We start from the raw sequence: 14978 nt of genomic DNA on the forward strand, positions 1-14978 counted from the left end.
ACATTACTGATCATCGTTAAATATGTTTCCTGATATGAAACAAGGATAATAATATATCCTTCAAGTGTGTTTGTGTGTCAGATTATCTAGGATTTAACATAGTGCCCAGCACATGCTTATTAGCATCATTAAGCACAACTCTGAGTGTTATTATTAGAATTATTATTAGAATTACTGTTTCAAGCCTGCCACGTAGCTTTAAGTTACCTGACTTCTAGCTGACTTGGAAGTACCAAATATCAGACTAAGGAAGAAACAGGAAATTCTTCATTGAAATCTTCACCTACTTCAGAAAAGTGACCTTAGCATAGTTGCTTGTCTATTAAAGGACTTTAACTTAGCAACTTCTGTGCAGTACCCAGCTAGGGCAAGAGTTTTTTTGTTGTTGTTGTTTTTTTTTCCTTTTTCTTTTGTTTTTTTCTGTGTCCCTTGATTTTAGCCTTCGACATAATTTACAAACATGATCATATAAGAATGTAAATGGTCCATTCTAACCAGACAAGCAGTGTATTGAACTTGGTAAAGTCTACCAAATTAGCTGTTTACATGACTTAAAGTTCCTAAGGGTGAAGTTATCTCTCTGTTATTTTAGAACGGCCCTCATGTTTGCTGCAAGGGATAACTTCCCAAACATAGTCACACATCTGCTTCAGCAAGGCGCTGATGTCTTTGCTACAGATTGTGTTGGGCGGGCTGCAGAAGACTTTGCTCGTATTCAAGGTTTGAAGATGTAAGTGTTTGCATTAAAATGCTAGTGATCAGCAAAAGGGGCTTTAGAATAAGTTAACTGTCACTTCCTGTGTAACAGGTGAGATGTCACAGTTTGGTTCAGGCAGTTGGGGAACGGCAGTGAGTTACTGGATGTCCTCAGCTAGAAACCAAACAAAAGGTCAGACGAGTTAGAAGTAGCACACGGCACAGATTCCTCATTCCAGAACTTTGAAGACCTTTATCCCAGGGTTCCCAACATTCTCCATTTCATTCCAAGAACAACCTGTGTGCATTGGGTACAAATAATGTCTTTTCTCTGAGTTTCCAACTAGTTATTTGGGGTTGTGAAAGGTTCAGCATCGCAGGAAATCCTGTACTTTCTGGAGGCCATCTGCTATACTCTCCCCCTTGAATGTTTCTAGAAGCCAAAGGGTTCCCTAAGTCTAAGGGAGACCATCGTCTTTCACAAGTCAGATGGAGAGGGAAAGAAGGTCATTGTGATCATCTCTTGTTTCCACTGATTCTGTTGCTGCACGGTTGCTATAGGAACGAGTGCTGTAGTCATGACTGACTTTTGCTCCCAGGTTCCCTTGCTGATCCGGAGTTCTCCGTGTCCCTGTTTTTCCACATTTGGACTTCAAAGTTCCAACATTCCTTAGTTTCCACCCTCCTACTTGTGTGCTCAGCCCCTATTCCGAAGCACCAGCACCTTGGCCCGGCAGCTGGGCCTCCCAGCGTTAGCCACACACAGCCTTTCCCCCAGACTGGAAACCTATGCAGGGCCCACGTCTCAGCCCAGACCTACACGATGAGTTACCCATTGAGCGTCTTGTTGTGTCTTCTGCTAGCAGATGTCAGTTGGCACCATTCTGAGCTGTCAGAGAGGGTCAAATAATGAGCAGGAAAAGATCAGACTTTCCTTTCTCCTCTGTTACCAGATCTGTACCCGGAGGCCGCTTGGTATCCCCAGAGCTCCTTCCCTTAGGTCCCGGAAGTTCCCATATCGCCCTTCCCAGAGTAGTAGGCACCAAGTTCCCTGAGATCCCTTAGTTAAGGTTCGCCCTTAACTAACCTTGATCTGTTTTCCAAATATTGAAAATCTCCCAAGTGACTTCAATCTCCCTCAGTTTTCAAAATGGTTTCCCTTGTGCTTCTCAGGGAAGCCAGTCAACAGAGAGCCCTGAATCGGAATCTAAAGTGGGTTATTTAACAGGAGAATAGCTGAGCCCACCCATGACTCATCAGTATGCATGTGTAAAAGGAGGGTGATATGTTCCCAGTCAATGGGGATGGACAGGGAGGTTAAGCATCATTCTAATAAGGCCTGCGGGTTCAGAGTTGGAGGAGGTAGAGAAGGGACCCTAGCAGTCCCAGCCAGGTTTCACTTCTGTTAGTTCTCTGCCTCTGGTGTGAGTAGCTACAGGAATAGGCGACTGTTATGTCATCTAGTTAATGAGGTAACGTATTTCTAAATACACTTAGGTACAAGTTATATAATAGGTGAGATGTCCTGAATTACAACCAGGGAGAAAGAGTAGCTAATAACTAAAACTGAAAACATTTTCTGAAAACTGCAACATTTGAATGTTAGAATCTATGAAAAACGCACATTGGGGTTGATTTGGGAATCCAATAAAGTTCCAAAACTAAAGCTCAAGAAAACTCATTCCGTTGCCTTACTATTTCTCTGAGCCTCTTTTTGGTTCATTATTTCATTTAATCCTCTAACATCCTGGTAAAATAAGGCAGTGGATGCTTGTTTTATAGAGGAAGACTTTGAGCCAGAGAGAAGCGCTTTATCCGAGAACTGTGAATAGCTGTGGATCATAGAGATAGGACTTCTGAGTTCAAGACACTTGCTCTTGTGTCAAGCTAACTCCCACAAATTGAACTATAATGCCCTCAATTCATGACTGGTTCACCTTACTTTCTTTGTCTTCTTTAATCACATGCTTAATAAGAAGTTTGTAGAACGTACAAATTTGAAGCATATGGGATGATTAAAGTTTTATATTAGCTCTGATATTACCTGAAATACTCTAAGAATTTCATGTGTTGGATAAATGTTTTTCATATCAGTATTAATAGAGTAATATCATCACCTTTTTTATACATAGCATCCATCAACAGATTATTGATTATGAAAAAGCAGTGATCTCTAAAGTGATTTCTGAAAACAGCCAACCAGGTAAGACTTCTGATAGTGAATTTTCCTGGTGGTCCTACCATAGATAAAATAAAACATTTTTGCTAATGAAAGAAATGTAAGGAAAAAAATGTGTAAACTGCTACTGTATTTTTCCTTTCTTACTTAATTTTTCTAATAGTCCAGCATTCAGAATTATTATAAAATTCATTTATTTTATCATGATCCCTAAAATCCCCTATGATCTTTGGGTAAATGAGAAAGAAGATTTTTTAAGTTAGTATGTTGTATTTCCCTCTATCATCACCTTGTAATGAATTGGACTTGTTATAAAAATGGAATCTTTTCTTTAACGTTTACTGCAAATGGATTACATCTAGCAAATGAGTACTTGTTATTACACAGTGCTTGGTCTCAATAAAAATGTAATGAAAACTAGGAACTCAATAGTATCTTCCCGGTCCTATAAACAAATTGCAAACAAGAACTACAAAACCAGCCAGTGTGCAGCCATCCCAGAAACATTTTTTTTAAAGCTATCTACTCGTAGAATACCAGTCAGAAAAGCAACGCCTTTTGAGAAGCGTAGTTTTTCCACGTAGATATACCAACAAAGTCACTATTATCACCTTCGATGCTCATAAGTCAAATCATAATGAGACATGTTGACTTCTTTAGAATATGATATTTACTCGTGTTTGTTGGACAAATGTCATGACAGTGTAATTTCTCCAGAACAGGATGCCCTGTTGCCATCAGTCAAAAGGTAATCATAATAAATATTCCCATAGGCTAACCCGGGACTCAGCAGTTTACACGAAAGGCACAGAAGAGTCACAATGACAAAAACACTGCTGTGCTCGCTGGATGTGGCAGCTTGTGCCCTGTGCGATCTGAACTGCATTGGGGACCCCTTTCACTTAGGAGACCTCTGTCACAGAACTGCAGTCGGTGCTTTTTCGTGTTATAGGAAACACAGCGATGGGAGAAATGTTTGTGTTTAAAGTGCTCCTCGTATTACAGAGCTGTTCCTGGTTTATTTCTGTGGTCGTTTATACAGCATCTTCAGAGACAACCTTTTCATTCACTCACTCGTTTGTTTGTGTCACGGTTTGCTATGTGTCCATCCAGTGTCTTTTAGGTACTAAGGGTTACTCTGATGCTGCAGAGCACAAGCGTTTTAAACACACAGTCCCTGCCGTCCAGGGGTTGTGATTATCATTGTCGTTTTTATTCTTTACTGTACTTTACACAGTGCTTACTAGACACCAGAGCCCACCGTGGCCTTAGAATGATCACTGTGTGTTGTTTCTTTTGATGTGTGGTATGTCCATGATGAGGCAGTAGAGTTGTAAAAATCTGGGTAGGATGAAGGGAAGCATGCAGAGCGAGTGAAGGGGGCCAGTTAAAGAGGCAGAAGGACAGGTTGGGCAGGAGGGACAACTCTCAAGGTTACAGGGTTGCAGAAGGAGCCACAGGCATAGGCTCAGATGTCCAAGTGAACTTTGCAGGATGTCTGAGCAGCTCAGTTTTGATGGTGCCAAAAGTGTGCTGAGGGGATGGTTGGCAAGGAGGTGAATACCTAGGTAAGGCAAGCTTGGAAAGTCTTTAGTACTAGAGGTAGGAGTCGCTCTGATCCTGTAGGCCTTGGGAAATGATTCCGATAGGATGCTTTCAGCTGCAGATAACAGGTGAGCTAGTTAACAGTGGCTGCAAGAAGGATCCAGGGTGGTGTTAGGGTTCAGTGACACCATCAAAACACCCGATGTTGGCCTGGAAGTTTGTCCGCTTCTTGTTCACCTTCTTTGTCATCCATACCCGCCACTCCCTCTCCCCTGGCGTCCATCAGGTTGTTCTTGGTAGCTGAGGGTCTGTTTTGTGTGTTTGTTTTTGTAGTTTTAGATTCCACATGTAAGAGAGATCACACGGTATTTATCTTTGTCTTCTTTCACTTCACATAATACCCTGTAGGAACATCCATGTTGTTGCAAAAGGAAAGATTTGCTTCTTTTTTTGTGGATGAGTAATACTGTATATAAAGGTACACACACACACACACACACACACACACACACACACACACATCGTCTTTATCCATTCACATATCGAAGGACACCTGTGTTGTTTCCACATCTTTACTATTGCAAATAATCTTGCAGTGAAGATAGGGGTGCACACTGTTTTTCAAACTCGTGTTTTTGTTTTCTGTGGATAAATAATGAGAGGTGGAATTGCTGGATCTCATGGCAGTTGAGTTTTCAATTTTTTGAGGAATCTTTATACTGTTTTCCACAGTGCCTGTACCAATATATAACCCCATAAACAGTGCACAAAACTTGTTTTCTGTTTCCGCGGCAACATTTGTTATTTCTTGTCAACTTGATCATAGCCATCTCACAGCTCTGAGGTCGTATGTCACTGTTTTGCTTTGCGTTTCTTTGATGGGTAGTGAGGTTGAGCTCTGCGTTTCTTTTATTAGGGTGAAAACAGAGGGGCTCGCATTACACCCCCCCATAACATTAACAGGTGGAGTACGTCACACGCTCGTTCCTACAACACTTAGTGGTAAACCAGTCACTGTGATTATCTTAGTACAATCATTTTCTCTCTGGAGCTGGGCAGAGGCCACCTTCTCTATGTATTGGGACAGTAAATATCCACACAGAGTCATGGTTCTCCAGAAAGAATGAAGACTAAGGAGTGGCTAGTGGGCAGGGAGCCAGCAGCGGTGACTGCAGTGGAGCCAGGCAGACTCTCTACCGTGGAAGGAAACCGTAGCAGGGGGTGTACAGATAACACAGGACTCACAAAGTCTTTTATATTATGTTGCGATGGACATACGGCAGAAAGAGTCTGCTTCCTGTGTTGTGCGGTGTTGCAAAGCACAGTGCCCATCGACCCAGCTTCCTAATGAGAGGGTGCTTCATCCCAAAGTGAACACTCTAGGCTAAAGAGCTGGGCACGTTGTACTGTGTAACAGGAAAATAAGTGTACACTGCTGCAAGTGGGCGTGGTGATGGAATGAGGAACATCACGTGATTTCCATTTGCCAATGTCAGTGTAGGATACTCATCTACTAATTGAACCATTTTCTCTCTGTCTGATGAGTGCTGCTGAGTTTTATAATCATTGCAGTAGTAGTTGACTTTTAGGTGTCAAACCTTGGTACACGCCGTTCATGTTTTATATCATTTGATGTTACTCACGTATATATTATGTATATCTAAGAGAAGTAAAAATTCATAATGTATGAATTGCCTACGGATAGTATCATTAATATGCACTCTACTGAACTCTCCAGAAATCCTTTTTATCCCAATATCAGTCTGATAATTTAAAGTTCTGCATTTTTCTATTGTGTATTTAAAACATGTTTTAATTCTTTTCTTTAATAGTGGGCAAGTGTTCTAAGGAGGACCCTGCAAGCAGGTACGATTTTGTGGATTTCTAAACATGGCATGTTCCCTGAGGGACTGCAGATACCAGAACCCCACAGTGATTGAGTGTTCTGCTCTGGGCGAGACCCTGCCTTATCTGCGTCACAGTTGTTAGCTCATTTGTCATCACAATAGCTTTGTAAAGTAGCTGTGCTGTTCAGGCTACTTTTTATTAATTACACATTGTGGTCCAGGAGGTTCATTAATTGACCCATGGTTCCACAGTTACCAAGTGGCTGACCTGTGATTTGACCTTCAGCCTGCCTGGCTTCCCAAAGCCATTCTCTTGTCCCTCAGCCTGTACTGAGAAGTTCCTGGGCAACTCTGGAGTCAGGATTCAGACGCAGGTCAGAGGAGCTCAGAGAGTCCAATTTAGTCATATGTTAATGCTTATTTAGAGTTGTTCCTAAGAAAGCCGGTTAGTCCAAGCATTTGTCTTCATATACTGGACAGTTGTAGCAGTAATGAGAACCTTGTTTTCAGCATCAGAATTTAGCCCAGATGTGAGTTAGCTGTGGCCACAGAACCACAGCCTTTACCTAAGCAAGACCTGATCAGTCAGGTGGTTTTGGGTGTGATGCCGTCTACCATCTGGAGATGAATTACTTTTCTGTGCGTGAAAAATACCTATGTATTGGCCATGTTGGGTTAATGAAATTCAGCATCAAATTAGAGGATATTTTTAATTGATAGCTCTACTAACAGACTTCCCAGTCTTGTTTCCCTTCAGGCTCGTTCCTTTACCTTGTCCTGTTAGGTTTTTGGTTTTTTTTTTTTTTTTTTTTTTTTTTTTCGTTTTTCCCTGGTCTTTGTTCTTCTTCCATGAGTTTTCTTGATTTTTTTACTTTCTTTTATGCGTTTTCAGTGTTTCTCTTGTTGTGTTATGTTTTTCCTATTTCTGCCAGTTAAGTCGTCTCCATTATTTAATAGAATCAAAAGCATCTAGAATTTCAGGGGTTTAAGGAAGCTTAGGAGTTAATTATTTAAAACACCCTGTAGTAATTTATGCTGTAATTAATGTTTCGGTCAAGTGGTTGTTCACATGGAGAGTTTGTAACTCAAAGACATTAAAGTGATTTATTTTAACCTAAGTGAGTCATGGAAATGAGATATAAAGTCAGATTCCTAAGCCCATATATTTCGTACTTTATCATCCATCTGTGATTGTTTTACTAATAGAAAGGTCTGGTGACTCAATGGAAGATGATCAGAATGGAATTAGCAAGAGAATCCAAGTTTCAAGACAGTAGTGTTTTGGAATAAAAATAAGGGTTAGAACAGAAATCAAGATCAGATCAGGCAAGAGATCAGAATAGTGGGGTTTGTGACAAGTTAACAAAAATCAAAATAAGATTCACACAGGATGTTGGCATTTGTCTAAAAAAGTAGATTAAAATAAGGGTTTCAAGGACGCACTGCTCAGGTTGCTGCTTTTTTGTTTGTTGAATTGGGAAAACAGGAAAATTCAAGGTTTCTATCTGAAATATTAAAATAATTTGGGCCACTGGAAAGATTCTCTTTAGAGCCAGTAGGAATGTGGTACCACCTACCTGCACCCCAGCTTACAGAGGGGCCTTAGATCCCTTTCAGACCTAGGTTACTGGAGAGATTGCGGGAACTACAGAGATCTGTGGCCCAATGCAGGCGTCTCGTCACCTCCACCGTTTTTCCCAACTCTCTCCTGTACTTCCCATGTGCATGGAGGGTTGGGCAGAGAAGTACTGACTGTCAGACCAGTGATGGAGATGGAGAGTTGGTAACATGCCTACGTTGGGAGTGGATGACTGAGACTCCATTTAGCTTGCTTCCCAGGAACAGGGAAATAGAGAGTTTCTACTGCAGGTCGTTTGAGGTCATCCTTGTTCCAGGAGTCTGTGCCTTCATAGGCTGAAGATTTCAAGGTTGGAGGTTGCCAGGGAGCCCTGAGGATGAGAGATCTGGGAGTGGGAAAGCTAACAGCATACACATTTTTCTTTGACTTTTGTGCATGTGACTTGCAAACATTTCAGGGAACTCACTGTATTGTTTTAGGGTACGAGGAAAGAATGGGGTCATCTTAGTAAGTGCTTTCCATGCTAAAGAACCAAGACTGCCATTTTTCAAAGGCACAGATTAGTGTTTGAAGCAGGGGCAGATACTGGAGAAGTGCCAGCGTATCTTTCCACATGGATTTCGTTCATCAGATTCGTCACAGTTCAGGTTACAAAAGTTATGTCAGCCATTTATTGCATTTTCAATTTAGCCTTCAGGACTTCCAGTGAACACAAAGTAATCTCGGGCTTTGCCAATACATTCGCTGTGACTGTTTGCTATGGCAACTTAGAGTGTATCTTCACACTATTTCATAGGTTGGGAGAGTTGGAGGCAGAAACACAGCATGGAAAACTGTTTTAAAACAGGCCAAATTTTAATTCTATCCAGACCCTTCATTTGATACGCAGATAGCTGAACTACCACACCATTTTTGTTGTTGTTGCTTTTGTAAAGGAAGCAACTCGCTTATTTATTTTCTTTACCCTACAGTCTTCCCTGCAAACCTGGCATTGAGGAGTCACGGTACACATCACAGTATGCAGTCTGCAATGTTGTTCCCAAGGTAAGTGCGCCTGTGTGAAATTAAGTTTCCTGCTCTGGATTTGGTTTTGTGTAGTACTTTCTCTTACAGTGTAGTAGGGGTCCACCCAGCATTGGTTTATGTTCGTAATAGAAAATCGGGTGCAGTAAACCAGTTTATAAGATAGGACCAGTTGAGGTGTTCTTTGTTTGTTTGGTTGTTTGTTTGTTTCTTTGTTTTAAACCCTTGTAAGTACTGAAGATGGGGACGAAAACACAAAATGGGCTGGAAAATATACAGTGATAGGAGAATTATATTGGGTGGCTGTCGTGCAGGGGACCCTGCTTGCTGCGCCATTTGTCATGCGGGTCGGCCTGTGGGGTCTCTGCTCCTGCTCCCCACATAGGAGCCCAGGATGTGGCTAGGCCAAAATGGAACACCCACGGAGCCATAGATTGGGGAGTCAAACCAATATGTTCTTGCTGGCGGCTGGGCTGGAGAAAAAGGAAGCAGGATCTACATAATCTGCAACCCACCTTCCTAACAGCAGTCCACGCTTGCCAGACGCCATCTTCTTGCTTGGCCCCATTCTTTGCTAGTTTAGCCACACAGTTATATTAGTGGCCAATGGCTTACGGGTTACAGCTGATGGCCAACTAGCCACAGCTGATGGCCATCTGATCACAGTTGATGGCCATTTACTACCTTAGCCAGCACCTTTCTATGTGAGGCCGAGAGCCTGGAAACTGCTTTCTGGGGCTCTGTCCCCACAGAGGCTTCCCACAGTAGAGGAGATATGATATTGGATGAAAGGGAAAGATTCTTAATGTGACACTTATTTACACCAACATGACTTTTATACATTTGCCTAAATGAAGTCTTTAATGGATCCAGTTACTTATTGTGATAGTCATGAAATCTTCTGAAGCCTTGCAGTTTTAAAACTATATAGCATATAATATATAGGTTCATGTTTCTTTACACTTTTTATTTTGGTATCATATAGTTGTGAGGAGGAAATGTTTGCTTGTTTCTCTCGTTACTTATTTCTTCAGTTACATTCATTTAACATTTGATATTATTTTATATTAGTTGCATGTGTGCTAGGTCCATCATTTAGATTAAAATAACAGTAGAAATTGTGGAGAGTAGAATTGAAGTTCTTTATCTCCCAACCCATATTAAAAGAGATTCCACTGTATTCTAAATCATTGTATTTTGAATATATTTAAATATCTTCATCTGATGGAAAAGTACATGCTCTGCCTAAAATGATGATTCTAGAAGCAGTGATTCTTAATAACCGTATGGTAAGATGTCAGATTTCAGAAAGTTTTTGTTGTTGTTTTTAATTTTTTTTATTTCTGCTTCTGATGACATTCAGTATTATGTTAACTTCAGGTGTACACCATAGAGGTCAGTCATTTATATACCTTACAAAGTGGTCTCCTATCATTGTGGTACCCCGGACCCCATACGTAGTCATTACAATATTGTTGACTGTATTATTTGTGCAGTACTTCACATTTTCATGACTGTTTTGTAACTGCCAATTAGTAATTCTTAATCCTTTTATCTTTTTCACCCAGCCCCCCAAAACCCCTCACAGCTGGACATGATCATTTTGATCTCTGTTTATCTATGAACTTTTTTCTCTTTTCTTTGTTCATTTATCCTGTGTTAGATTCCACAAATAAGTGAAATCATATGGGATGTGTCTTTCTCTATGTGACTTATTTCACTTAGAATAATACCAGCTAGGTCCACCCATGTTTTTGTCAGTGGTATGATTTCAAACTTTTCTTTATGGCCAAGTAATATTTTAGTGTATACGAGCCTTGGCAGTTAAGTTCGCGAACTCATCCTAGAAAGAGTGCTGCATACCTCATTGATGAATAGCACTATGGCCAACTTCAAAGTTTTCCTCTTGGGGAGCCGTGCACTGAAACCAGCGCCTAGGCCTATCTTCAAAGCAATTCTGGAATTCTTTTTGGAATGGCCATCAGAGCTGTAGTCCTATTAGACTTGATGTCCTAAATGTCATCAAAATGTCTTCCTTTCAACATGTTCTTTATCTTCGGGTGAAGAAGGTAATTACTGGGGGCCCGATCAGGTGAGTAGGGAGGGTGTTTCAAAACAGTTATTTGTTTACTGGCCAAAAACTACCTCACACACAGTGCCATGTGAAGTGTTACATTGTCATGATGTAAGAGCCATGAATCGTTCTCAAAAATTCAGGTTGTTTTTGTCTAACTTTTTCATGCAGCCTTTTCAGCACTTTCAGACAGTAAATTTGGTTAACTGTTTGTCCAATTGTATAGATTCATAAAGAATAATGCCTCTGATATAAAAAAAAGATTAGCAACTTTGGTTAGACTGTTGATTTGGAGTGATGGAAATTTTTGTGCAGGTGTATTGGCTGACATCCATTGTTCACTGGGACGCTTTGTTTCAGGGTTGTATTGGTGCACCCGTGTTTCATCACCGGTGATAACACGGGCCATAACATTGTGTTTGCCTCTCCAAAAGGTGTTGGCAAACTTTACTCTCCTTTGCTTTTGTTCATGGGTGAGCTACTTTGGGAACATTTCTGCACACACCTTTCTCATGCCAAGATTTTTCGGTTCAGGTTTTCCTAACTGTTTCTCTATCGATGTTTAGTTTGAAAGACAAGTAAAAAGTGACAATCAGCCCATAATTCTGACGTACAATTCAATGAAATTTTGCAATGTTTTCATCAGTTCTGCTTCTTACTGGCCTCCCTGACCTGTTTTCATCATGATGCATTCTGTCTCCTTGGTAAAACTTTTAATCCATTTGTACACTGTTCTTTTCTTTATGGCATTATTCCCATAAACTTGGACTAAAACGTCCCAGATTTCACTTCCACTCATGCTACGTTTAAAGAGAAATTTCATGTTTGTTCATTGCTCTAATTCAAGCTCAGAGATTCTTGTGACAGCACACAAAAACATGCAACAACAATGATGAACGCCACTCGGATACCACGACAGGTCAACACAAACATAGCTGTAAGATACTGATATACCAAGGTTATGAAACCTTACCGAGCTGTTGGTACAGTGGGAAGAGCTAGGTGGAAAGTTCACAAACTTAATTGTAAGACCTCTCATAGGTACCACTCTTCTCTATCCAATATTTCTCAATGGACACTTAGCTTACTTCCGTATCTTGATTATTGTTAATAATGCTCAACAAACCTATGGCTTCAAGCATCTTCTCAAATTAATGTTTTGCATTTCTTTGGATAAATACCTGGATGCAGGAATGCTGGGTCTCACGGTAGCTCTAGTTTTAAATTTTTGACACACCTCCATACTGCTTTCCATTGCAGCTGCACTGACTTGCAGTCTCACCAACAGCACACGAGGGATCCCTTTTCTTCACATCTTCACCAACACTTGTTTGTTGACTTATCGATGATGGCTATTCTGACTGTGTGAAGTGATAGCTCATTGTGTATTTAATTTGCATTGCTCCGTTGATAAGTATCATTGAACAACTTTTCATTATGTCTCTTGGCCAGAAGTGTGACTTCTTTGGAGAAAAATCCATTCAGGTTCTCTTCCCATTTTTTCATTCATTGTTGTGTTTTTGGTGTTACGTTTTATGAGTTCCTTATACATTTTGGATATTAACCCTCTATTAGACGTATTATTTCCAAATATCTTCTATTCATTTGGTTGTGTTTTCATTTTGTTGAAGGTTTCCTTTGCTGTGCAAAACTCTTTAATTTGATGTCATATATATATGGGTCTTGTTTTCTTATCCATTCAGCCACCTTATGTCTTTTTTGGAGCATTTAATCATTTACATTTAAAATAATTACTTATAGGTATGTGGTTATTGCCATTTCATTAGTCGTTCGTTCGTTCATTCATTTTCTCCTCCTTCTCCTTCTTCTTCCTTCTTTTTCTCTTTCTTTGAAACATACCTTTTATCTTTCTTATAATACTGGTTTGTTGGTATAAACTTGTCCATCTTTTTCTTTTCTGGCAAACTCTTTATCTCTCCTTCGATTCTAAATGATAGCCTTGCTGCATACAGTAATCTTGGTCGTAGGTTATTGCTTTCCATACTTTGACGATTTCTGCTAAGATTTAATAAGAGTCAAGATGAGATTATTATAATGACCCAACCTAAATAGGTTGGTTAAATGAGAGCAGTAGCTCGCTGTATTATAAAAAGTGAGAGAATTATTTTATATACAAATTAAGACAAAAAAATCCAAGTCATGAAAAAAATGCTCAATTTTCTGAACTTCTTTTTGCTGATTTCATGAAGGACTCAAGGAAAGTTTCTCACTTATTCTTTGGTTATTGAATTCTTTATTAATTTTTTTTGTAATCCTTACTTTTAAAGTCAATACAATGACTTCTAGTATTCAATATAGCAAAACCTGTGTTCATTTATAATTCAAAGTAAAATGTATTTTACGGCTTATCTGATTATTATGAAATTTGGCCGTCTTGAGGTTTCTATGTCATCTTACTGTTTGACATACACTACACTTGCTTAATTAACTTGTCTTTCTGATTGGTATAAATTTGGCAGAACTTTTGGAGTTTTTTGAAGATAAACACAGCACAAATAAATGAGAATTTTGTACAGTTTCTCATTAATTAAAATCTCTGATTATGTAAATGTGGTTCTTAATCTCTATTCGTTGAATGAGAAAATAAATTTAAGCTGCAATACACTAAAAGAAAAAAGTACATCAATTATTTTCTCAGTAGAACATATTTTTAAAAGTTTTTAATTATATGAGTCCTTTTATCTAAATGTGCAGCATAAGGTAATCCATACCAACAGAAAACAGATTAGTAATTATTGGGGCTGGTGGTGGCAGCAATGGGGAGTGACTGTTGAACTGGAATGGGGTTCTTTTTGGTGTCATGAAATGTTTCGGAACTAGAATGATCGTTGTACAAAATTCTGAATGGCCAAAACTCTACTCAATGTTTCCCTTTAAAATGGTCAATTTTATGTTTTGTGGACTGTGATCTCACTAAAAGAAGAATTCTATTGAAACCTATTCAGTCGATGACATTAAGATCATGGTATATATTTAAAAACAATCAATGGCTCATTTAAAACATGTCTTCTGCTCTTGCCTTCCTCACTTAACAACATGTCTAGATGTTGCTCTTGAAGGGGCTCCTTTGTTCTTTGCAGTGGCTGCAGAAATTTCCACTGTGCAGAAGTCACATGACTTATTTATTCGGTCCCCTATGGATGGGCAGCCAGCTGATTTGCCACTGTCAATACTGATGCCGGGAACCTCTCCCAGCTCTAGTCTGCAGCGTGCTCGGGGGGAGGATCGGACTGAGCCGGGCTGCGAGGGCACACGGAGTTCAGCAGGCCCTCGCTCTCTGTTCTCTGTGTCTAGCCCAGGGCTTCACTTCAGACCTTGTTTGGGAAGGGGGGACAAAAGGGAGGAACAAAACAGAGGACGTCATGACATGGGAGCTGGGTGAAGAGAAAACGGGTTAAGCAGAATGTGGTCTCTACCCTCGGAGACAGGCGACCTGTGCTTGAGCCCACCCTGGACCATTTTTCTAGCTTTGGGAGTAGAGATTCTGAGTGATTTTTTCATAATAATATCTGTGGACATATTAGTGGACACATACGCACACATCAAAGGATGAAATCACAATTCAGGATATTTTTCTAAGATAAAATACTCGTTGTTGTAAAGTCATAAGGAAGAAAACATTACCAACAGAGGATACAACTTTCTCTCTGAGATGATTTTTTACTTTACAATCCTCTTCAGCAATCGGTTCTTTTCATATTATTCTTAAGAAACTTTATTAACTTGGTGTCCATAGTTGTTAAAGCTAAGTTGAAAATTCTTTCATATCTCAAACTCACAGACATCCTGGTCACTTGATTTCTTAGTCCCTTTCTTCTTTCAGTCCTGCATGACAATCGTAGATGTATTTGAAGAATTTTAAATCTTCAACTCGGATAATCCTCGTTTTATTAGTGTATTTACACTAGATTTTCCCTGCAGTATTCAACTACCAGGCCATATGCAGTAGATAGGTAATTAGACTTTTATTGTAGTGTTTGTGCTCAGGGAACAAACCGTGTATTTTAAGGCAAC

At 39.8% G+C, this 14978-nt stretch overlaps 2 protein-coding genes across 22 annotated transcripts in view; both read left to right on the forward strand.

Moving 5' to 3' along the window:
• Positions 1–14978, forward strand: part of LOC308496052 (aldo-keto reductase family 1 member C15-like) — a gene marked incomplete at its 5' end in the record, with an annotated part of 236040 nt that overhangs the window by 58777 nt on the left and 162285 nt on the right. The window lies entirely within an intron of this gene.
• The window catches only part of LOC308500436 (ankyrin repeat domain-containing protein 26-like), a 185809-nt gene that overhangs the window by 16617 nt on the left and 154214 nt on the right, over positions 1–14978 (forward strand). For all 21 annotated transcript variants that reach the window (XR_013993729.1, XR_013993730.1, XR_013993731.1 and 18 more), the window contains exons 5-8: positions 593–730; positions 2829–2899; positions 6253–6286; positions 8818–8890. Coding sequence is in view for 17 of the 21 variants with exons in the window: in XM_081055285.1 (XP_080911411.1) it covers positions 593–730; positions 2829–2899; positions 6253–6286; positions 8818–8890 (316 nt within the window). In the remaining 4 variants the exon portion in view is untranslated. The remainder of the gene's footprint in view (positions 1–592; positions 731–2828; positions 2900–6252; positions 6287–8817; positions 8891–14978) is intronic.

The sequence above is a fragment of the Rhinolophus hipposideros genome, assembly GCF_964194185.1.
Source record: "Rhinolophus hipposideros genome assembly, chromosome: 1".
Taxonomy (NCBI): Eukaryota; Metazoa; Chordata; class Mammalia; order Chiroptera; family Rhinolophidae; genus Rhinolophus; species Rhinolophus hipposideros.